This window comes from Rattus rattus, chromosome 8, assembly GCF_011064425.1.
Source record: "Rattus rattus isolate New Zealand chromosome 8, Rrattus_CSIRO_v1, whole genome shotgun sequence".
NCBI lineage: Eukaryota > Metazoa > Chordata > Mammalia > Rodentia > Muridae > Rattus > Rattus rattus.
In genome coordinates, this window is record NC_046161.1 from 66,291,172 (window position 1) to 66,317,485 (window position 26,314).

A 26,314-nucleotide genomic window follows, 5' to 3' on the forward strand; every position below is an offset into this window, starting at 1 on the left:
TATAAAAATTCCTTAAGCTTTTGTTCTCCAGTGACCATATAGTCACAGCAACTGCCATTTCTCCTACTAAAGGGAGCCTCAGATTTTAAGTTTATCTTCACTGGGCTGGAATTAGACACAGGCCTTGGGAAGACTTAAGAAAGACCTATCTATCTCTCAGACCAACACCACTAGAGAACTGTAAAGTGTCCTCAAAGGTTGGACTGGCTTTGAAGCACTAAAGGCACTAAGCAATAGTACAAGAGAAAAAAAGCTATAGAGTAAAAAGACCAGAAGTATACATGGTATCTAAAACAGCACAGGGGAAGCAGGGTTGAGCTGAAGAGATTAAGAACTGGGCCACGCACATTCTCCATGCTTTGGCCTCTTCAGTGGTAACTACTACTTCTCTCAATGCCAGTGAGTGAGTGAGTGAGTGAGTGAGTGAGTGAGTGAGTGAGTGAGTGAGTGAGTGAGTGAGTGAGTGACAGGGAGGGAGGGAGGGAAGGAGGGAGGGACTGTGCATATCTATAAACAACCAAGGGTGTGAGAATGCAGGTCAGTGAGTAAAGCCAATTACTTTCAGAGATCTGGAAATGACTAAACACTGAGAAAGCATCAAAGACTCATCCTTCTGCAACTCCATGAAGTCAGATGTTAAGCCACAGTGACACCCTTAAGAAAATTACTGTCATTTCATTATCTCAGAAAAAAAAAATCACATGTATCAAATAATTAGGGTGAGAGTTCTGTTGTACTTTAATATTTGGTGATTCTACACTTTAGTGTGACTCCATAATACTTTTGGGTTTATTTGGGTTTATTACAAATTCCAATGTGGGCAATATCAATTGTATAAAGAGTTCTCCTTGAAACTTGGTTGTTTGAAATACTCAATGCATAGAAAAGGTACCTGGGCTTGAAATTTCCCCTCCTCCTGTGTTAAAAATAAAATAAAATAAAATAAAATAAAATAAAAACCCCACAAACTACTTTACGTGAAACAAAACAGTGGCTACCAGAGTGGTGCTTCCTTTGATGTAGAGAAGGAAGGAGCTGACCTAGAGACCTCAGCAAGGAAAGGAGTGCGGTAGGTAGAGACAGTAAAAACAGTGTATTGACCTACTACACTGAGGTGAGAGAGGCGCCTTAAACGAGTTATACAGACACACAAAGCCATGTGACAGGCACTGTGCTTCTTTGCTTTGCATTACATTTACTTTTCTTTGAACAGCTACAAAGTACTTTCTCCTTCTCCAGAGCCTAACCGTGGTTTATTTGTTAAAAGCCGTGACCATGTCATATGAATCTGGATATAGTAGGCTATCCAAGGTGAAGAGGTTCCTATTGTTCTTCAAGGTTTTACGAAAGAACAAGCTGCACCTCCCTAAGAAAAACTGGCAGAAATACTGTCTGAGGTTATTTGACTTTGTTCATGGCCACTTATCAAGACCCAAATATAGGTAATTATGGCTAGGAACCACTGGCCTAGTGAACACCTAGAAGCAGTAAGGGAAGAAAAAGCACCTATATAAACAGGAAGTGGAAGCAACTGGGGACTGGCTTTCTTTCAGTTCTGCCCTTTACTGGCTCCATGGCTTCAGGCACACATGTAATTTCCCTCTAACTCCATTTCAGCATTTGCAAGATAGTCAGCCATTTCCAGAATAATACAATGGAATCAGAAAACCCTAGAGGTATTGAATACCTCAAGCATCCTACAAAACCCTAACAGAAAAGTAAATGCTACCTTGAAATCCTAATTGTTAGTCTCCGAAGTCCCCCGTTCTACCACATGTTAATGTCTCTCTTGGAAAGAACACTAACAAAGCAGTTCTAAAGAAAGAGAAGTGAGTGCCTTAGAAAAAAGAAAAATTCAAGATAACCTGAAGCCTTCTTCTGTTCAGGACACACATGCACATGTCCTCTTAAATGACTGGAGCACAAGGAAACACGGAAGCAAAAGACTGCAGTTGCCATTCTACAACCATTTGGGGAATGGAGGGAATACAATTCCACATGATTTACTTCCCAGTTCAATTAGTAAATTGGCCCCACCATCTCCCAAAATATTACCAATCATTAAAGAAAAATACGTGTGTGCACTAAGTATACAAGTGTCCTGAAACCAGAAGAAGATGTTAGACCCCCTGGAGCCGCCATGTGGACAGTAGAGACCAAACACAGGTGCTGTCAAGCATAGCAAGTGTCTGTAACTGCTGAGCCTCCTCTCCAGCAGCAGAAGATGGACTATGAAAATCAATGAGGGATCAGGAAGAAAAAAGCAGCCAAAGATTTGGAGTCTGTGTTAACCAAACTGCATGATGACACAACTGCAACTTACAGCTGTGGTCAAGACTCTGCTCACAACTTTAACTGTCTGTTATGAACTGTTTAGTTATGCACTCAAAAGGTATGCTTATTTCTGCTGAAACAAAAGTGTTCTAGCACTACAGACTGAAAAATCAAAAGGATAATTCTGAAATTCATTAAAAAAAACACTGACATAGTATAATATAATAGCTTTTTTCCTACATAAATCACTATAAAATATCTAAATTATTATAGAAATCCAGTTTTACATAGAAAATTATTATCAAGTCACTATAAACACTTGTTAGACAAAACTTCTGATTTTCCCATATAATCACTGAAGTTTTTCAAAGCTCCACCATGAAAGACAGTGGCACTTTATAATCTACTCTTTCTTCAGACAAATGTACTTACAGATGAACATAATACTAAAAAAAAAAATAACATTTCCTAGATGAATGGCTTCTCTTTTAGCTTAATGTGATATTTGTATGCTGACAGGAACGAGAACTTCTGTTCTCTGCCTCTCTCTTCTCGTTAACTGTTTTTCAGCACCCATCATTTACAGCACTTCAAAGGTACTAGTTGCAGGAATCAGGTATCAATGGTCCAGTGCTTCTCACAACACCACATATACAACGAAGAGCTAGCTCTAACAGTGTCTACCACTGAAACCCCACTTACTCCATTATATCTAGAAAAGAGACTCTTACAACTTCATCCAGTGCAAACATCCATATATTTGGGTTCTTGACAGTTCAACCACTGCATCTCACACCCTGCTGGATTGCCTACTACCCTATAAGAAAGTTCCTGCTATGCACATCAATTAGTGCAAGGTACCATACTGAAATACTCATATAACCATTTCATTAAAAATAAAACTAAGGAATCCTTTTGGAATGCATCTACCTAATCAGTAACTTCAAGGTATTTCTCGCAGTCCCCTTTAAATGTAAAAGAATACTTTAAAATTAGGTACATAGTCTGTACAATTCTACCAGATTCACCACACTAGGTGGTTCATAGAAATGAGAATTTTTTTTCCATTTATACAGTGAAGAAATCAGCCAGTTCACAAATCTTACTTACAGACTTACTTTAGACATAGATTTTACAAAGTAGGGATAACCTTTAAAGGAATTCCAATAAGGCTCCAAAAACAGAAAGAAAAAAAAAAAAAGAACAAATACATGCTCATAAAGGCTCCAGATGAGGAAATACAACATCGAACTGAATTATAGAAGTACTTTTTAGTTAACGGTTGCTCAGAAGTGACTGATTATATATCTCCTACAGACTTCAATTATTTCCCACAATTTTAACAGTTACCTTGGCCCAAAACTGAATTAAGGAGGTAATTGCAATGGGTGCAGATGATGCCTATAAGGAAGGCTAAAGTAAGGCTATACATTCAAGAAGAGTCCTGAATTATGACACCTAAGAGTGACATTCTCCTTAACATCAACTTCCACCTACGCTCCTTATACAGTACAAATGCTGCTGGAGGGAAAAGTTTTAAAGTGAAAACTCAACAGAAAGTTGAAAGAAAAATGTAGACATTTTCTTTGGTGAAATTACTGTTTTATTTTAAATGTAATTAATGGGTTTGATACCTGGAGTGACCCATTTATCAGCATAACTTTTATTCACCCTTATGTTGAAAGCCAGTCGTTTTCAGCACACATTTTACATGTCTTGTGTCACACTCAACGATTCTTGCTTTGCACTGTCAGCTGCCATAGACAAAATCCATACTAGAATACCAGATTTACATTACTTAAAACGAGGAAAAAAGAAAACAAAAAAACAAAGGTTGCACAGGTTAAAATCCCTTACAAAGCATCTGTAGACCACCAGGACTAGGATACTCAGTAACCTAGGTTCTGGCTAACACAAATAAGGCTGCTATGAACATAGGGGAACGTGTGCCCCTGTGGCAGTGGGGCGTCTTTTGGGTATATTCCCAAGAGCGGTGTTTCTGTGTCTTTAGATAGGTCTATTTCCAATTTTCTGAGGAACCTCCAAATGGATTTCCAGAGTGGTTGTACCAGCTTGCAATCCCACCAGCAATGGAGGAGTGTTCCTCTTTCCACACACTCTATCTACCCTGTGCTGTCACCTGAGGTGTGACCTCAGCCATTCTGGCTGGTGTAAGATGCAGTCGTGTTGATTGGCGTCTCCTGATCACTAAAGACTTGGACATTTCTTTAGGTGCTGCTCAGCCATTGAGATTCCTCTGTTGTGAGTTCAAGGTTTAGTTCTATACCCCATTTTTTGATTGGGTTGTTTAGTTTTTTGGTGGTCAGCTTCTTGAGTTCTTTATATATTTTGAATATTAGCCTTCTGTCAGATGTGGGGTTAGTGAAGATTTTTTCCCAATCTGTAGCTGATTTGTCTTATTGACTATGTCCTTTGCCTTACAGAGGCTTTCCAGTTTCATGAGGTTCCATTTATCAATTCTTGACCTTAGAGTGTGCGCCAATGGAGTACTGGTTAGAAAATTCCTGTCTGTGACAATGAGTCCAAGGCTCTTTCCCACTTCCTCTTCTATTAGATTCAGTGTCTCTAGTTTTATGTTGAGGTCCTTGATCCACCTGAACTTGAGCTTTGTGCGTGGTGACAAAATATGAATCTATTTTTAATTTTTCTACATACAGACAGCCAGTTAGATCAGCACCATTTATTGAAGATGCTTTCCTTTTTCCATTGTATATTTTTGGCTTCTTTGTCAAAGATCAAGAATACGTAAATTTCTGGGTCTTCAATTCTATTCCATTGATCAACCTGTCTGTCTCTGTACAACACCTTGCAGATTTTATCATTATTGCTCTGGAGTAGAGCTTGAGGTCAGGGATGGTGATTTCCCCCAGCTGTTCTTTTATTGTTAAGAATTGTTTTTGTTTTTGCCTTTCCAGATGAATTTGAGAATTGCTCTTTCCATGTCTTTGAAGAACTGTGATGGGATTTTGATGGGGAATGCACTGAATCTGTAGATCTCCTTTGGTAGGATAGGATGTCCATACGTTAATTCTGCCAATCAATCCATGAGCATGGGAGATCTCTCCATTTCATGAAATGTTCTTTGATTTCTTTCTTGAGACTTAAAGTTCGTATCATTCAGACCTTTCACTTGTTTGGTTTAGTTACGCCAAGATATTTTATATTATCTGTGGCTCTTGTGATGGAAACAACCCAGATGACCCATAAGAGAAGAATGGATACAGAAAATGTGGTTCATTTACACATTGGAATACTACTCAGCTATTAGAAATGAGGACATCCAGAGTGTTACTGGCAAATGGATGGAACTAGAAAATATCATCCTGAGTGAGGTAACTCAGACCCAAAAGGACATGTACGGTATATACTCACTGATAAATGGATATTAGCCACAAACAAACAAACAAACAAACAAACAACAAAAAATACAAACAAGTGAACAAACAAACAAAACCCTACAGAATACTCAAGATATAGTCTATAGAACTCAAAAATATCAACAAGCTGAAGGGCCCAAGTGAGGACACCTCAGTCCCACTTGGGAGGGAGAGAGGGAGGCAAAGGGAAGAAAAGGGGATGGGGTGGGGGGAAGAGGGGAACATGATCTGGTATTAGGTGGGGGAAAAGGACTGAGGCCCAGAGGACCAGCAGAAAGAATGGAGACAGGCGACCTCGGGAGGAAGGAGGTTGGGAGCACCATCTAGAATATACCTGAGACCTGGGAGAAGGTGAGAGACTCTCAGGACTCAAAGTGGGGGACCCTAGATGAATTGCCCTACAGTGGGGAAAGGGAACTTGTTGAGTCCACCTCTAGCAGAAAGACAGGGAGGGCATCAAGTCAGGGATGGGGTCGCTATCCTACAGTCAAAACTCTGACCCATAATTCTTCCTGTCTGAGAGAAATGCAGGGATGGAAATGGAAAAGAGCCCGAGGAAAAGGTCCAGCAGCAGGCCCAAAGTGGAATCCAGCTCAAGGGGAGGCCCCAAGACCTGACACCATTACTGAGGCTATGGGGCACTCACAAAAAGACTGCCCTCCGAAAGACCTAACAAGCAGCTGAAGGAATCAGATGCAGATATGGGCACCTGACCAATGAACAGAAGCTGCTGACCCCTTTGGCTGAATTAGGGAAAAGCTGGAGGAAGCTGAGGAGGAGGGCAACCCTGTAGGAGGAACAGTAGTCTCAATTAACCTGGACCCCCAAGATCTCTCAGGCACTGGATCACCAGCCAGACAGCAAAAACCAGCTGAGATCAGGCCTCCAACACATATACAGCGGAGGATCCCCAGGTCTGGGTTCAGTTAGAGAAGATGTACCCAACCCTCACAAGACTGGAGGTCCAGGAAGTTTAAAGGTCTGGTGGTGTGGGTAGGGTGGGGATATCCTTGTGGAGATAGCCGCAGTGGGGGTGAGGAGTAGGGTGGGGGAATGTTGGGATATGGAACAGTTGGGAGAGTGGACTGGGAGAGGAATAAAATCTGGAGTGTAAAAATAAATAAATAAACGAACGAACAAACGAACAAACCATGTTTAACATGTTAAACAACCATGTTTAACAGCATGGTTGTCAAAGGTCAATTCTAAGATCACAATGTAACCAACTGTTGAGAAGTAGTGAAATCAATGTCAATCACATAAACCGTGTATATTTCTCTGATGCCAATGGCAGTAATGCAATAAAGTACATAAAGCCTTTAGAATATTTTCAAGTACAGTACGAACAAGAACAAAAAATGACGTTACAAGGTAGATTCTTTTGAAACAGATTTTGTAAGAAGGGTGATATCCAATTAAAAAGAGTGATATCCAATCTGGCGGGTGGGGGCATAACAACACAATTGTGGGGCTTATTTCAGGCTGAACGACTTCACACTAAGAAAGACATATAAAGGGAGAATATTTTGCATGGGATAGAGAGAGAAAGAATGATCAACAAGAGTGGTGATAAAACAAAGATGAGGTGTAAGTGAGAGGTCTAACCCTTCAAATTTCAAACACTTTTACAGATTCTCAATAAAAGTCCAAATACTTAAACAGACCCTATAATAGTGTATAAATGAAATATTAAGTTTTATCAAATGTATCCAAAGAAAAATGGTTCAAAGTAAGTACAATTTGTCAATATTTTGTCCTATTTTAATTGTTATGTAAATATACCTGATAAGACAAATAGCAAACCACACGTGCCCTTGAAAGAATGCTTCTCTGACTCAGAAAACTTAACCAAGTATGATATCACAAAGACACTGTCTAAACTAAGAAAAACAAGAATGCTTTTTTTATACACTCTTAGGAGTGCTCCAAAAGACCCTGATTTCCAGATGCTGGTTCCTTAGCCTGGATTAAGTAAGGAAAACTTGACTATCTCTAGCAACATGGGAGTTTTCTTTTATATATTTATACAGGATATGGTAATAGAAAGAGTTTCAGCACAGACACTTGAGAAGACTACTTACACAGAGTCATCAACTTACCTATCAGATTTGAGTTCATGAAAGGTGTTGGGGACAAGCCTTCATGGGTTCCTAATCGACTGTCATTCAAGTGATCACTGTAATGAGGGCTGTCTGTAAAACCCTAAGGGGGGAAAAGACCAAAATATTAAAGAGAGTACAGTAACATCTTATTAATGGCAGGCTTCTACAGGGTCGCCTAACTGAGCTCCTTATTCACCATTCACAGCACTGAAGGACACTTGCCTCCAATCTCAAGTTCAATCCCTGAGACCCACAGTTTAGAAAATGAAAATTGACGAGTACAAGTTGTTCTCTGACTTCCATGTGCTAACCTTAGCAAACATACACCACCCAATACCACCATCCCCCCTCACAAAAAGAGCCAAAAAACAAATATGTTTTTAAAAAATTCTTTATTACTCTTAAAGGAAAGTTGAGTTTTTGAGGAAACACTAACCTTAGTCCACTGTCTTCAAATTTTTCAATGCTTCTGGAGAAAAGAAAGACTAAAAACATTCTAATAGACCATCACTGAAATCATCTCTAAGACTTCGAATCATCCAAAAGAAAAGACTTTTGGATATGCTCCTATTGCATACAAGAGGAAAGTGCTACACATCGTTAAAAAGAAAAAAATGAGATTAAAAAACAAACAAACAAAAAAAACCCTACCACCATATTTCTGATTTGTAATGCACTAGAAAAAATGCTTCTCTCATCCTATTCCTCCTGAGTTACCACTCTTATAAAGATCTACTCTTATGGAATCTGGGTCATTAAAAAAAGGAAAATATTTAATAAAATGGCTCATTAAATCCATTATAATTTGAAAACAAAATTATAAATACCATGAAATAATAAAACTAAGAATATTTCACAGTAGCTATTATATTTCTTTCATGAAAATACAATTTCCTTAAAAGCAAATATGGGACAGAGGAAAGAAAATTTACAAAGATCTCTTTCTGGTTCTCAGACTCATACACATACCACAGCACTGTCTCCAAAATCATCATGTTTCTAGTTAATTTTTGAAATGTCAGGTGATGCCTAGCCCTCTGATAACTTAAAATCTTGACAGAAGATGAGGAAAACTGAAAAAAGACCAAGACAGACAGACCTGCCCTGCCTTCCTGAGACCACACAGCATTCTCCAGACTACACCCTCTCATTCAAGAAGACGTGAAAGGAACAAAGACTGGCCTCACTACCTCTGTGGAAAAGAGATGTTATTCCAACACAAATGCTAGGTTCCAAGGGCAAATTAACTGTCGAATCATTACAACTACTTATAGATGCATAACATGACTCTGACTTCGGCTTTAGCCCTCCAGGAATGCAAGCTCCAAATTAAATGGGCTTTATATATATATGTCTACTACAGAGCCATGATACCTACGTGACACATAATCAAGAAGTCTCCAAGCGACATTTACAACATGGTGATGCTGCAAGAATGTATTCTGGGGACCACAACCACAGTCCAATATGTCATATCCAAAAAGAGGTACAAAATAGGATGGCTGTGACCAAAGTCATTCCTTGGTGTTTATTTTTAACCTAAAAACAAACGCTGTACAAATACTGACTGACATACCACAATTCAATACACCTCAGTATTCTTTCTACCACCCCTTCTCACTGCCATTTCTAGGTACAGTGTGAAAATGAGGCAATACAGCCTATATACTCACGGAAATCATGAAGCTGTACTAACTCTACAAAAATGCTAATTTTCAGCCATATTATTCACGTAATAGATGAACAAATTAAAATGAAGAAATATGAAAATTAAGAAGTTCCAGCTTAAAATTCAATGCAATTAAATGGGATTTTGTGGTGGTGGTTGTTGTTGTTGTTGTTTGGTTGGTTTGGTTTGGTTTTGAGACAGGGTTTCTCTATGTAGCCCTGGATGTCCTGGAACTTGTTCTTTAGACCAGGCTGGACTCAAACTCAGAGATCGACCTGCCTCTGCCCAAGTGCTGAGATTAATGGCATGCATCAGAACTGCCCAGAACAATTAAAATATTTTAAATGTCTGTTTTAACCTATACATTTTTAAGTAAACAGTATCATTGCTTCAACAAATAAAATGTGCCTATAAGATACCCTTCTGACTTTATGCTCACTTTATGTTGCAAAAAATTAGAAAAGTTGGCCTTTGCTAGAATAAGAAAATAGACCTGAAATGATCAATGAGAACTGCTTCTGAATTAAGACATAATCAATTAAAGTTTTTGTAACTCAAGGTACTTCTATTGATATATCTATACTATCAATCAGTCAATCATCAACAAAGTCTTGCTTATCCTAAGTTCAAGTGGTTTTTCCTATCTCAGTTGGATACCTGGAACTTTTACAAGTATGTGCTCGTCACCTTTTGGCAAAATTTTTCAGGGGATTGTGAGGAGATGGCTCAGTAGGTAAGAACACTTGTAGTTTAAAACTAAGAACCTAAGTTCAAATTCTCAGCATTCATATAAAAACACAGCCAATCACAGCTGTATGCACCTGTAACCTATGCACTATGGAAGGAAATTGCTGAGACTTACTGGCCACCAGCCTAGCTCCAGGTTCTCCCTGTCACAAGAGAATAGGGCAGAGAGTGATAGAACTGAACACCCAGACGTCCATCTCTCTGTACATCCTCATGCATAAGCAGTTTTCTCCCTCCTTTCCTCCTCCCTCCCTCCGTCTTACCTCTTTGAATTTTAAAAAGTATTGTATGGGACTGGCAAGATAGTTTAGCAGGTATTAAAAGACATGAAAGAAATTACATCTAGTGCATGAATTAAATACAACCTAATCCACAACCAGAGAGAAACAATAACCTATATGCACTTGGCTTAGTTCAATCGAACTGTCAACAAGTTTAAGGGCACTACATTAACAGAATAATGTATTTATGATTAAAAATGCAAGTAAATGTTAGTTATATTCTTTAAAAAGTATTCTCTAGTTTAGGCATTTAGTCCCCCCCCACACACACACCCATCAATCCATAAAGCAGTTCTCAACATTAACAAGAGCTGAAACTGTATTATCTCGTTTTTTCTTTGTTCTAAATTTTTCAATGCACTACCAATCTCTATCCAGATGCCAACAGAAATGCTTGCCAATACTTGTCAATCTTGTCTTTCCTTCTCTTGACCTTTCCTCTCATTTTCTTCTTACCTATCCCTATCTCTTATATCCCCCCTCCCCAACACACACCCCTTTGGGTTTTCAAGACAGAGTTCTACATAACAGAGCAATGTCTGTCCTGGAACTCTCTCTGCAGACAAGGATAGTCTTGAACTCACAAATATCAGCCTGCGTCTGCCTCTGTGTGCTGGATTGAAGATATGTGCCATACCCAGCATTCTTGTATCTTTTAAGTGTCTTCTCAGGTCATTTTAATCTAGTTATAAATGAAACTAAATATGCATATAGAAGTATGACTATTTACATATGTATTGTTTCTATAACATATTAAACTCTAGGCTACAAGATGAATGAAACAATCCCTATGTTCAAATAGCTCACAGTTTGGAAAAAGAAACATACATGGAAGAGTGTGTGTGTGTGTGCGTGCGTGTGTGCGAACACACACACATACTCATAAACCCAAAATCATACTACATCACAGTCTCTAAGGTTTGATTAATATTACTAAACTATCTGTTAGTACAAGGGACAGGTTAGCAGGACCAGTAGATTTTAAGTTAAGACTGGCCACCCTGCCACATTTCAAATTAAACTTTCTATGCAAAAACATAAATAGCACATTTGACCAAATGTCAGCACAGCTTCAAATAGGAGCATCAAGACAGACAGTACTTCTGGACAGGTAGGAGACCACATCATGATTTGATACAGGATACTTAAAGCAACCGAAGCATATTGATAACTAGAAAACAATTAGATATTTAGAAAATGGAAGACTAGCTCTAGCGGTACTATGTTCATAGCAACCTATTTTTGAGTGTCTCCTATAACCTAGCTTTTAAGGGATTCTATGTATTCAGCCAGTTAATCTGTTAGCATCAAGTAATCTCGTAAAATGATAATCAGCATGTTAATGTAGGATCATTTCTACTGAAAGTGAACTCTCCGGTATCAGAATACTTGAGCTCCCAGAAACCTTACATACAAAAACCCGACATCAATACAGAAATAGCCACACCTTACAGCAGATCATTATTCAACTTGCCCTTCCTAAGAGGTACCAGACCTGACTAACATGGCGAGAGACACTGAAGCCAAGATCTAGGCCAAGCTGTACCAGATGTCTAAACTACAGAAAGTATTAGAAATAAATGTGTCATGTTAAACTACTAAGTGTGTGGCCATTTAACACAGTAAGAGACAACTAATTCAAATATAAAAAGACAGAAGTATTATATGAAATGCAACTTAGATGAAATGGACAAGTGGCATAATTCTTGTTATATAAGTAATCTTGTTAAAGAAATACTTGAATAATCCTTTATTTATACACAAATTAAAATTTTTCTCAGGCCTTAGGTCAAGGTGCTTGCCACCAACTCCAATGATCTGCTTGATCCACAACAAGTTGTCCACTGACTGACCTCTATGCCATATACAAATATTTTTAAAAAATAAAAATCTGAAAGAAAACTAAGGCCCAAATTATCTTCAGTAGTAAAACCTATCAAAAATTAAAGAGTAATTAACAATTCTGCATAAACTCTTACAAAAATATAAGCAAGTGGTTCTCAATTTTAGGCTAGCATTATCATGTTACTTAATTTTGAGAAAGAAAATGCAAAAAGAAAAGAAAACCCTTTCAGAGATCAGTTTCTCAGATGCGAAAACCTGCAAAACTGTAACAAACTGAATATGGAGACATAAAAACTGGCTCCATAACAGCCAATGCTTCCTGCCTACAAGTACAAGATCACTTTTACATTAGAAACTAACCATAGTCATTATTCCGATAGGAACACATTATAAAGAAAATCTATCAGAATAGAGCAGAAAAATCTCCAACATCCACATTTGTTAAATATCTTCACTGAATTAAGAAAATACAGGAATTTCCTTAATAAACCAAGGCATGAATGAAATGCTATCCAAACAACAGAAAATGTACAAAAGGACGGTACGAGTAGTAAATGATATGCTGTTAATATACAAAAACCACTTGTAGAATTTATATATTAGACACGAATCAGAAATCGAAATTTTATAAAATAATTACCAGCATCGAGAATTTTAAAATATTTAGTTAACTAAACTAAACAGAAAATGTACATAATCTATTTATTAAAAACTGTATTCTGAAAAGTTAAAAAAGTATATACATCGAAAGGTCTCATACTCATAAGCATTACATACATCTGGCAAACCTCAAAGAGTCTCCTTTTTGTAGCAGTAATCCACAACTGGTCAAAATGCAGAGAGGGCACCCATCCCTAACTGATACATTTAACAGCACAACTCATATAACTAATGCCCTGGGAATGTCTAAACAAAAGAGGTAGAAAGATAGCAAGAACCTGAGGTCCACTACAAGATAGTACCTTCTACATACACAGAAACTGTAACAATACAGTCCCCTAAACAAGGCTTGCATAATGAATCCAGTGAACATCCCACTATAGATGGGGAAATCTAACAAGGCTCCATCCCTAAAAAGCTACAGACATTAACAAGAAAATGTCCATGGTGCATTGTCAACTTAAAAACAAGTCTGTAATGAAAAGAATGGATCAAGCAAGACACCCTTCAGCATGACTCCTTCTCAGGAAAGGCCTCTGGCAGGTTCCCAGAGGAGACCCCGGGGAAGGTCTAGTCCTCACAGAGGAAGACAGCTACAGGCATTATGCCCTGAAGAACTGCCAGTAAAGCAAGGTACAGAAAAGTTTGTGTCAAGAACTCATTCATGTTCTGCACAATGAAATCACCTTAATGTTTCAGACTCTCTTTGCCCACTAAGACAGCTGGTATTTTGTTGTTGCACAATAAAACAACTTCCTAAACACCAAAAATATATTCTCTTCTCTGTACAAAGCACCATACTGATTATATTATGTTGTGGTACAAGTCTGAAGGTCCTCCAAAAGGCTGGTCACCTGATGGCCTACCGCATCCATCATGTTCAAAGGTGAAGCTTTATTTGCTGAGCTACGGACACAGACAGGGTAGACACCTAGGAGGTAGGATCCAAGTAAAGAAGTGCATCCTTGGGCCCTATATTTTGTTCCAGTTCACATCAAGAAATTATGGAGTTAATTATGCCTTTGTGCCTCTATTTTCACAGGTATTTTGTCACAGAGACAGAAAGCTGAATGCAATATGGAATACAATGAATGGAATATGTAATGGTTTCACTTGACAGGGAGAAAGCTGGTTTATCAGTTTACTGTGTTGAAGACGAGCATTTCAGAATGACCATTAGAATGTGGGCAACACAAGTATGTCACAAGGAAAACATATTGATAAGGCTAAGCCCTCTGGCATTCAAAATTTCCTTTTGGACTTTTACTTCGCAAATGGTATACACATTTTAAATAATTTGAAGAAATAAGGCATCTTTTCTTACCATGTACTAATCTATATTTGTTATAAGAATATAAGGGCCTAGGAACTGGCTTACACTATTCACCATCCCACCCCCTCAATAACATCCAAATATCAAGATCTGTAATATAAAAAACTTTTCCCAGTTTCAATAACTCACACAAAATTTATTTTTCATGACTTATAGGACTTTTGCTGAATTTAAAAATCACAATAGCCCACCATCTTGTCTGGGACAGACTCCAGGACTTCAAAATAGTTGTCTTTCCAATAAAACATCCAGACTTTTAAAGTTCTTAGCAAAGCTTTGTTTCAGAATGGATATATAACTTATGTGACTAGAAATAAGAGAGAAAAAAACTTACAGATTGAAATTGGTCTGTCTATATATAAGATATCCTCTAATTATAATTATGAAAAAAATTTGCAGAGAGGAAACTACAAGATGAGAACTCAAGTTGTTTGTTCAAGTCATTTGTTTGGTGCTACAGCTCAATTTTTACTTCACATAAAATTTTTCTTTTGTAAAAAATGATAGTAAGGCTGGCGATGTGATTAAGGTGTGTGCTACCAAATCTGATGACTTGAGTTCCAGATTCAAGACACACATGGTGAAAGAACAGAACCATTTCTCCAGATTGTGTACACACACACACACACACACACACACACACACACACACACACACACACACACACACACAGAGGTGGGGGGGGGAGAGAGAGACAGAGAGACAGAGAGAGAGACAGAGAGAAAGACTATGCAACAAGAAAAAAAAAAAGAATAAATGCTGGTGGTAGCATAACCTTAAAACTTCTAGAGTATTGTTCCTTAAACACTAAACGACTAAGAATGGAAACATTTTATGTTCTCATACATAGATGGACAGCTTCAGCCATCTAGCCTGGTTGCCATTCCTAACTGTTAATCTATCTTCTCAAAACCTTAATTTCCTCACCTCCAAAATGAAAAGAATCTTAAAAATGGCTTCTTGATGTGATACTCTTGAAGATCTAAGCAGTCACACATCAAATTTAAGTCTGTAAACTCCACTGTGATAAATAGGAGCTCTAACAGTTCAGTACAAATAACTAGTTATAAAAATTTGTTCGTCTGTAATCCATCCTACATTGTATTTTCATAAATAAGAAATCACTAAACTGAGGAAACACCAAGAGACAATCAATATCCAGCTGACAATTACAAAAGGGGCTATCAAAGACTAAATTTAAATACACTTGAGGGACACCTGGTAAAGTGGGTGTTCTGGGAGACTAAACAGAGGTCTAGTAGCCAGCCTCATAGCCAGCAGAGCTATAGTACTGCTCTACCAGGGCCCTAGACCTCAGCCATCCACTTACTAGCTGTGAAGCCTAGAACCCTAGTAGAGAGAACTGTAAAGGTCAATCTATCCTGACAAGGACTGGATAGGACAGATTTAAGTGAAACTCACGTGAAGTGAGAAATTGACAAAAAAATATGCTTTCCAGAAAGATCGATAGCAGAGTCCCAACAGGTTTGCTCTAAAAATGGACAGACTGGGAAAAGAGACATTCTGGTTGTCTTAGAATGGTAGGCAACTGAAAGCTATGTGGTTTCTTTCAGCTTACATAACATGCTGCAGAGTTTTAAAGATGCTTACATTTCATAATCCACCTTTTCTTAAGAACAGATTTAGTTCAGGCAGACGATGCCCTGAATGGCACTAAGAGTCACAATTACTCCCCAGACTCGTTTAAGCCTAACCTTAAAACAGACCCTTTCTCACCCATAGCTTTCTTCACATCTAGAACATGGTGAAGCCGCAGTTATGTAACAAAACAGAGATTAATGGGAACATAGGTGCGATACATAGAAAACACTTACTTTAATTCTCTGTCCCTTCTGTCTTGCTTTGCTATTTAACTGCTTCATCTCTTGTTTTGTACCTGAGATCAAGAGGCATAAAATACTATTTCAAAATTTGTGTGTCCTTTCTAATTAGTGCATTTAAACTTCCTATTCACCATAAAATCTATACCATTCAACCTCAACATATAAAAAGAACAAACTGTAAACAGGTTCTAGGATACATCTTCCGTGCTATAGGGAAGATGGTAACACTAAGCTCAACTATCTAAGTCCTGACAAATGGGACATGGGGAAAGAAAGCTAATTTTGGCCCTTTCTACACACACACACACACACACACACACACACACACACACACACACACACACACACACACACCATTATTTGTTTTTAATCAAACAGTTTTTTAACATACAAACTAAAAACTACAGAGAACTGAATTCTAGAGTTACCACTGTGTGGCAGGAAGGAGTTGGGAGGATTTAGTTTCCCACAAGCACTACCATGTTTCCATTACTTTGTAGTCTGGCTCCTATTTCCCGAACCTGAGTCTGACTTTATCATAAGCAGATCTATAGAGCTAATCTTCCCAGATCATCCTATTTTTTGGTGAGTATTTCATGTTGAACCCATTAGAGTACTATTCCCTATATATAGATATATATTTTCTATTGAATCTATTCCCAGAAAGATAAGACTACATTTTTCTAGTGAAAAGGTATTTCTCTTACCCCATACTAGTCATCTACTGATCACCTTAAGACAGATTTTTCTATCAACTGAATTTAGTGATCCTGGGGTGAAGAGGTGTCTGTCTTATGATCCCACCATTCCCTATACCAAGAAAATTGTTTCTGTTTCAATTCTACTCATAGAAATGCTTGTTCAACCTATTCAACACTTCCTATTCCATTACATCTTTCCTGGTCAATGAAATTATTTAAATTGACACATATATAGAGCAAGCAATAAAATTATTTTGGAAGTTAATTATTTCCTGCCTAATTATGCCTCCAATCTTACTGTCTTAAAAGAATTAAAAGCTTTAAAATGTAACTTTTTAGGCAAATATGGCCTATTTCTAAGCATAGGTCCTGAACTCTAAAACATGCATTCATTCATATTTAGCATTTCAAAAACTTGATGCATTTACCACTCCTTAAAAATGGGAGTGGCGGGCATGCCAGAAAAATTCCTTAAAGGCAAACAAACTAAGTCAGGTGTGCTGGTACAGGCCTGTAATCCCAGGTCCTTAGGGAAGTGAGACAGGAGAACTGTAAATATAAGACCCACTTTGGGCTACATAGTACATTCAAAGCCAGAATGGGCAACTTAGAAAGATTCTACCTTAATTTAAAAAAAAAAAAAAAAAAAGGTTTATTTTAAGGAGGAGTAGGTTACAATGTCTGTCTTTCTGTCTAAGTATATGCCACATCTGTATGTATAGGCATCTTCAGAGACCAGAAGAGGCTGTGAGATCTCCTGTGTTCAAGTTACAAGTGCTTTAGGCACTTGATGGGGCTGCTTGGAACTAAACTCAGGTGCCCTGGGACAGCTCAATGTTTTTAGCCATTGAGCTGTCTCTCCAGCCTCAAAATAGGAAGTTTGAAAATAAAAGGCTGGGGTTATAGCTCAATAGTAGAACACTTACCTAGTATTATGTGTGGCCCTGGGTTTAATTCCTAGTATTAAGGGACAGAATAAGTTTAATATTCTTATTGCAATGGGGTTTTTCTCATAAGAAGAAGAAGCAGCAGCAAGGTCCCTCTGCTGTACTAGCAACTACTAAGGCTTCTATGACCTGTAAACCTAACCAGGTCAATCCAAAACTCTAGCCAATATAACCCCTTAATGAGGTCAAAATGACCTCTGTGTATTTTGTATAGACAGCACACATGAAGATATCCAAGTCTCTATTATCCCATATCTAGCTCACAATCTACTAAGTGGCACTCAGCCAAGCTCTCCTACATGAATGAAAAAGATACTGAATGCCAGCTAAGAATGGAGAGAGCACTAAACAAAATTAAAGTTCCCTTTAGCCTCATCTGGCAGGAACACTGCAGAAGCTTCAAGAGAAAAATAACATCAAGTTCATCCAGATAACCTTATATATTGGTTTAAGTTTTCATTGTTTGTGAAAACTGTATTCTTATTTTAGCTGAGTAGCTTTTCTTCTCCCCTTTTTTCCAAATTGCACAGCCTACGGCACTCTGTACACAAACTTTGCAAGACCAGCAACTCTAAACTCTTGGTAAGTTTATATTCTTCTTGGTATATTCCAACATACTCTTTGTGACAGCAATCTGTAGTACTGCTAGTGCTCTGAGTATGCTCAACTCCCAGCGAACGAACGCACTGCTATAAGGAAGCAGAGCAAGCACTACAAAATTCAAAACATGTCTACTACTCATCCCTTAAGAGAAAGTCCCTGGGGTTCTTGGGAAAAATTATTCAGCTATTAAGGCCCAGATTCACAACCAAAAAGAAAAGTAACAAGTCCCTGAGATCATTTTGTGCTAAGTCACATATATCAAATAACTGAAGAACTTTTTAAAAGCCCAACCCATCAATAAATATCCCCTCTGCACTATTGGCACAGACTGGAGATACGTGGTATAGCCATTACTAGTGCCATTCCACTTCTATAAATGAAGAAAAAAATAGACAAGAAAGTTTGAGGTTAAGAAAATTAACTCATTCAGTATCACAAAGCAAAGTGTAAGCTATGTCAGAAATTGACACTCCCACCTATCAGCTAGATCAAGTTGACATTCAGCAACTAATTCTATGATTCTGCCTCACTACACACTACCTTTGCTATGTGAATCTCTTGTCTTCTTCCCTCCTCTCCTCCCCCTCTCCTCTTTCTCCTGTCTCCATTCTTTCCTCTTCCCTCTTCTCCATACCTCTCAAGCAAAATGGCCTCAAGTGTGCTCTGTAGCCCAATTTGACCATGACTATCTGATCCTCCTGACTCTACATCCCAAGTGCTATGATCTCCAAAGGGTGGTACCACATGCCATTTGTATGGTGCTAAATATCAAAAGCAGAGCCTCGAGAAAGCTAGGGGAACACTGCAGCATCCGAGCCACATCTCTGCCCAGCAAGGAAGCATTCTGTTCCAAATGGTTTTTCAACACCCACAAGCACATCCCCTTTCTTGTTTTAACTTTCTACTTTCCTTTCAAAGTTTTGACAGAAATGTTAGGACTACTCTTTGAATCCAAAAGTACTGAGGCAAGGCAAGAAGACTGAGAGATGCTGGCAACAAAGTGTAATATATTCACAGGCCAGAGGCAGTCTCTGACCAGTCGCAGGGCAGCCTTCCTCATGACCTTGAGCCTCCTGCAACTTCACATTTTCCAAACCTCCAAACCCAGTTTCTCATCTGGAAAGTGGGATAAATGATAGCAGTGAACACATTTTTCAGTTGTGAGAATTCTATGATATAACAAAAGTTGAGGAAATAAAAAGAGCAAAAATGCAAATGACTGTTTTGTTCTACAAAGCACACTACGAAAAGAGGGTGGGGGACCTGGGGACCCCAAACTCAGTTCAAGCCAATGAAGGTTCTTTATAGAAAAAATAATAGCAGCAATGACAAATGTATAAATACTCATCTTAACAGCAATATTTTACAAGGAAAATGCTTATGACTTTAAAAAGGTAAGCCCATTCATAGTAGCGAATAGCATATAAATTAGTTGTTTGCTGACAGTGAACCTGTATAAACTTTTTCAAAGGAACAGTAAAGTATTTAGTCTCTTATTAAAAAGAAGTGTATACATATACATATATACATATACATATATAAAATCAGCAGAAAGTTTTGCATCTCACACAGGCTATGAGCTACAAATCTCTATCATACCATAGTAGAACTTAGGCTTGGCTGGATACCAGTGTCTTAATGGGCAAACCTAACAATATGGTCACTTAAAAGAGCTACAGAACCAGGTATCAGTCACATCTCAAAATCAGAATTTGTACATCAGAAAATGTATCACAATGAAAATGCATTTAATTCATTTGATATTGAGATAAATCACAGAACAATACGTTTTCATTTGTTGAATTAATAAATGAAATATTTCCTAGCTATAATATCCACTTTTATCTATGGCCTTTAAGGTCTGTGTAATATTACTATAATTTTGAAGACATAAAAAAACTTTAAGAAAGGTGACTTTCCTATGGTCTACTACACAAGCCTACAAGTCTCTGACCTAGCTATGAGGAAATCAAGGCTGTAAAAGCATAAGCAGCTGTTCCCCATTACTCAGACTATTGCCGAGACTCAGTTTTTCATCATTGTTCTTTTTTTTTTTCTTTACAAAAATTTGCTTATTCACTTTCTAACATTTTTGAAATTCTATATAATTATATAATTACATCATTTTCACCCTTCTTTTCTTCCCGTCAAACCCTTACATATGCATCTTCTTGCTCTTTCAAATTCATGGCTTCTTTTGTAATTGTTATAAGCACATATATACATTCCTAAAAACAACCTGCTCAGTCTCTATAATGTTTCTCATATGCACTTCGTCAGTCATGACCACAGAGTATTGGATAGTAAATTGTTCTTCTCTAGGGAAGAATTTTTCTGCAACTCTCAGCATTCCTTAATTGTCTGTTCTTTGTATAGTGCTAAGGCAATTGATTTTCCAAATTTTGATTATATTTAACTAAATACAGCACACCTATCATGCATAAAACATTGCTTTATGCTGAAAGAAAAACGTTTAAACCATCATTTGACAGGAAGAGATGTGCTTTTCCAAGAAAGTAATGCATAATTGCAAGGGAAGGGTAATTGATGCTATTCATATTTGTTATGGATCCAAAGGAAAAGTGTTTATTAACTACCAAAGAGCAAAATTCTCATTTATTAGATTTATATGGCAGCATCTCTTGCAAATGCATTAATTTGTTTCTGTTTGATTAGACACAAACTTCTATAAAATGAATTCTAAAGATACCCACAGAACAGAGCATATAAGACCCTGGCCATTCCATTTAATCCTTCTAAAAACTTCATAAAATAACTATGACCAATCCCTTTTTACAAATGAGTAAAGTACAGTGAATTTAAATAACCTGTCCAGAATAACACTGATAGAGAGTATCATGCCTGCTCTAGTATATCACTCACAAAATCTCTTTGTTAATGGGTTTCTGTGAGTAATTCCAGTAACCAGAATCTTAACTGCCTCTATCCTGTGAGGGCTACTTTTCAGATCTGGTTAGACTTGGAAAGGTCACATATAAAAGGAACTTAGCTGCACTGACTGTTCTAGTTCTGAAGATGATGTTTAAGAGCAGTAAGCTGGATACCTAGGAATGTGCCTGGGTTAAACAGGAAGCTGGCTGACCACAGAATCAGTTCAACTTTTCTCTACCATAAACTAGACTAAAAATAAACCAAAAAATACATTCACAGTAGAAGACAGCTTTCTCATGTGACCTATAGATCAAATACCAAAAACAGCTGGATTTTCTTTGAGTGTCATCACTGGAGGCAAATATAATGTCAGAATGATCAATTTATTAAATACTTGGATATATTGTTATACGTTCTTCTCCTAAAATTCCATCTAATATTCAAGTAGAAAAACTCAGAAAACCTGAAAGTGAAGTAAATGTAAACTACAAAGGAATCACTTAATGTACTCCAAGACAGTAACTTGAGCCTCTGAAGAAAATTTTTCAAATATTTGCATATACTATATTATAAATTCCTACTATAGAAAACTGAAATTTTAAATACATAAGCAAGAAAAAAAAAAAAAAAAAAAAAAGAAACATACTCAACTATTTTTCAGAGAATCCAAAACTTTCTTTAGAATTGAGAGAAAACTGAACACCTACAAGTTTAAAATATCCAAGATGCAAAATTGTGTCCAGGAATCAACAGTAAAATCTAAATCCTGACAAAGCACTTCACATCATGACACAGCTATTGTGGCCACTGAATCCCACGATATTGAGAGGCAGTCAGCATCTGTCCTCCTGTTTTCAAACTCCAAATAATAATAGTCCTTCCCAATGTATTTAAACTAGAGTGGGGCCTAAGAATAGAGCAGGACCTCTTGTTCACTGAAGCACTTTGACAGTGCCAGAAGACTATCAAAAGCCAGCAGCCCAACTGCACACAATGTTTCTTTCTGTTTACCCTTTAAGATACTTTAAGAGTTGAATGTTCATACACTTTATGTATGTTTGTATATCGTCTCTTGGCCTACTATGAGAGAAAAGAAACGGCTCATTTATTTACATACAGCATTAGGTTTGCATGTGAAATGACCCTGACAGATTCATGTGTTTGAACATGTAGTCTAACCTGATGACAGTTTCTAGAAACTAGAACCTCTAGGAAGTAGGGCCTCACCGCAGCAAGTGGGATAAGGAGGAAGGCTTTGTGGATTATAGATTAGTCCTACACTGCCCACGGTCCTTTTCCCAATCAGCTGAGAGGTGAGTAAGCTCCACACTGACAGGAGTCAATCTTGCAGCATCAAAACCACCAAACCGTTCCCACCTGCGAAGTATGAGCCCAAAGAAATTTCTCTTCATTCAGAGTTGTGTCAAGCTTTTTAAATATAAATAACATACATTCTTGTAGGAAAGTATCCCACTTCATAACCCTATCAGTGCACTAATAGCTGGGAACAACGTGTTTGTTTATAGTTCTTTCATTTTTTGCCTCTGGTACCATTTCAAACCTTTACCAAATTTCTGCTTAGTTTTCTTGTTGGAAAAGGCCCAATTTTTACACCCTTTGAGGGTATAGAAAACAAGGTTGCTCTTATTTTCTAGCGTCAACCAAGAAATACCATATTTAATGCCTATTTTGACATGGTTTCTAGAGATGAGACTACTGAGATCCCAATATAAATAAATGGTAACCTCTGGAACTCAGCTTGATGAGGAAGCTGAAAGCTGGAGCTATTAAAAGTCACTACCATCTCCTGAAACAGCTAACCCACAAAGAAATCGCAATTCAGTAGAAAGAACATCTGATAGGTATTCTGAGCTCCATCAGTATCATAGGGGAGCACTGTAGACAAACCAGATCTGAATGACACCAAGAATATTTAAGTACAGAAAATGTAATAAACCTCAAAAGTAGGGCAGTGATTAAATCAGTGATGAGGGTGGTACATATTCTAGCTAATAAAATATTTATTTGTTATGAAAAGTTCATTTATGAAAAAACTCATTTACAAAGCCCAATAATCTTTAACCAAGACTTAAGAAAACTTACTCTAGATGAATCATAGGAGGGGCTTGGTTGACCGCTTGTTCCCCAAGACGTTGTTCCTCCACGCTCATCCATACCTAAAAAAAGAAGACAGTGGAAAATATAAACTGTAAAGACATGTTTAGAATGTTTCATATAGTGCATAAGAAAACGTAGTTCACATCGTGGTTGGAGAACCATTATGAAACCGACTTTCTCTCACCCTTGACCTCAGTAGCACGTAGCAAGTTAGTTTCCCCTAAATGATACCCTCTGTCTATCATGACATTTCAGGACTCAAATATTTGTTTGGAGATTTCAAATGGATTTTCACATAAATGTCTCCATTTTTCTACCCATTCCTCACAAACTTTCCATATATGAAAATATGAAGGTTTCAGGTATTCAATGATAAAAACAAAGCTAGCCAAGTAATGTTCAGCTTAATAAATGTGCTTTTAACAGAATAGAGAGTTGATATTCTTAACGGAAACAGAGAATCTCAAATTGGCTATCCCAAACTAACCACAGTGCTATAAGAGTGCATGCACTGCAGTAATCCGGGGGTAGGAATTCTATCTCTTCAAAGCTGATACCCACAATGTGACTGCAAAGTAAAGGTTGCTCTTACAGGAAGATAAAGGATCAGTTGCCATCAACATTTTCAGACGCCAGGCTCTATAATGTCACCTTCCCATTAGTCCCAAGAAAGACTGGTAATCTCTTAATCAGTCATTTATTATTTTATGTTTCAATGCAGTTATTTCTACATTTTCTATATTTAAAACTCCAGGATTTCATCTTTGATTCCTACAGACAGTATGTATTGCCCAGCTCTTTCTATACTATTTTCTATACAAAATATCAATGTTGGCTTTCTTTTGTTTGTGCTTGAAAAAAAGAAATATTAGAAGTAACTAAGTTTAGGAACTCTTTCAGTGTGTTCCTAGAAGTTGTCTGTAATGTAGGTGAGAGTGCAGTGTTCAGTAGATAAAATGCCAAAACTTCTGTGGCAACCTGAAGGAACCAGGGGAAGGTATAGGAAAATGAAGAAACAGGAGTCAGGCACAAGTTCCCACAGTAGAATGCCTTCCTTACTAACTTGGTTACTGGGGCCTAAGAATTTTCTTAAACCCCTAACCAAACTAACTAAGGAGCCCAGAGGCAGCATCCAAATGAACAGAACCAAAAATGAAATGGGAGACATAACAAAGGAAAGAGAGGAAATTCAAACATCATCAGATTCAACTACAAAAGGCTATACTCAACAAAACTAGAAAAAATTTAAATTAAATGAATTGTTTTTTAGACATATATGACATACCAAAGTTAAATTAAGAGCAGGTAAACTTTCTAAACAGGTTGATATCCCATAAGGAAATAGAAAAGGTCATTAAAACCTCCCAACCAGAAAAACCCTAGAGCCAGATGGATTTAGTTCAGAATTCTACCAGACCTTCGAAGAAGACTTGACATCAATATTCCTCAAACTATTCCATAAAAAAGAAACGGAAGGAACATGACCTAATTCATTCTATGAAGCCATAATTACTCTGGTACTTAAGCCACACAAGGACCCTACCAAAAAAGAGAACATCAAACCAATGTAACTTATGAATACTGATGTAAAAATACTCAATAAAATTCTTGCAAACCAAATCTAAAAACACATCAAGACCATCATTCACCACGATCAAGTAGGCTTCAGCCTGGGGATGCAAGGTTGATTCAATATACGAAAATCCATTAATGCAATCCACCATATAAACAAACTCAAAGGAAAAAAAAATCACATAATCATCTCCTTAGATGCAGAAAAAGCATTTGACAAAATATAACCCCCCTTCATATTAAAAGTATTGGAGAGATCAGGAATTCAAGGCCCATACCTAAACACAATAAAGCAATTTATGGTAAACCAACACCTAATGTCAAATTAAATGGAGAGATATTTGAAACAATCCAACTAAAATCAGGGACAGGACAAGGATGCCCACTTTCCCCATATCTATTCAATATATTATTCAAAGTGCTAGCTAGAAAAATAATACAACAAAAAGGGACCAAGGGGATACAAATTGGCAAAGAAGAAACAAAGGTATCATTATTTGCAGATGATATGATAGTATACAGATGAAACCCCAAAAATTCGACCAGAGAATATCTCCAGCTGATAAACAACTTCAGCAAAATGCCTGGATATAAAATTAACTCACATAAACCAGTAGCCTTCCTTTATACAAACGAAAAACAAGCTGAGAAAGAAATTAGAGAAACAATTCCCTTTATAATACCCATAGATAATATAAAATATCTTGGGGTAACTAAACCAAACAAGTGAAAGGTCTGAATGATACGAACTTTAAGTCTCTCAAGAAAGAAATCAAAGAACATTAAATGAAATGGAGAGATCTCCCATGCTCATGGATTGGCAGAATTAACGTATGGACATCCTACCAAAGGAGATCTACAGATTCAATGCATTCCCCATCAAAATTCCATCACAGTTCTTCAAAAACATGGAAAGAGCAATTCACAAATTCATCTGAAAAGGCAAAAAACAAAAACAATTCTTTTTTTTTTTTTTTAATTCCCTTTCCCAGTTTCCGGGCAAACATCCCCCTCCCCCCTCCCCTTCTTTATGGGTGTTCCCCTCCCCATCCTCCCCCCCTTGCCGCCCTCCCCCCAACAATCTAGTTCACTGGGGGTTCAGTCTTAGCAGGACCCAGGGCTTCCCCTTCCACTGGTGCTCTTACTAGGATATTCATTGCTACCTATGAGGTCAGAGTCCAGGGTCAGTCCATGTATAGTCTTTAGGTAGTGGCTTAGTCCCTGGAAGTTCTGGTTGCTTGGCATTGTTGTACAAATGGGGTCTCGAGCCCCTTCAAGCTCTTCCAGTTCTTTCTCTGATTCCTTCAACGGGGGTCCTATTCTCAGTT

General features: G+C 37.6%; 1 protein-coding gene across 1 annotated transcript in view; it reads right to left on the bottom strand.

The window, feature by feature from the left end:
• Positions 1–26,314, bottom strand: part of Tcf12 (transcription factor 12) — a 293,581-nt gene that overhangs the window by 156,976 nt on the left and 110,291 nt on the right. Inside the window, exons 4-5 of the mRNA XM_032910228.1 lie at positions 23,400–23,473; positions 7,772–7,874 (exon numbers count right to left, since the gene is read on the bottom strand). Of these exons, the coding sequence (XP_032766119.1) occupies positions 7,772–7,874; positions 23,400–23,473 (177 nt within the window). The remainder of the gene's footprint in view (positions 1–7,771; positions 7,875–23,399; positions 23,474–26,314) is intronic.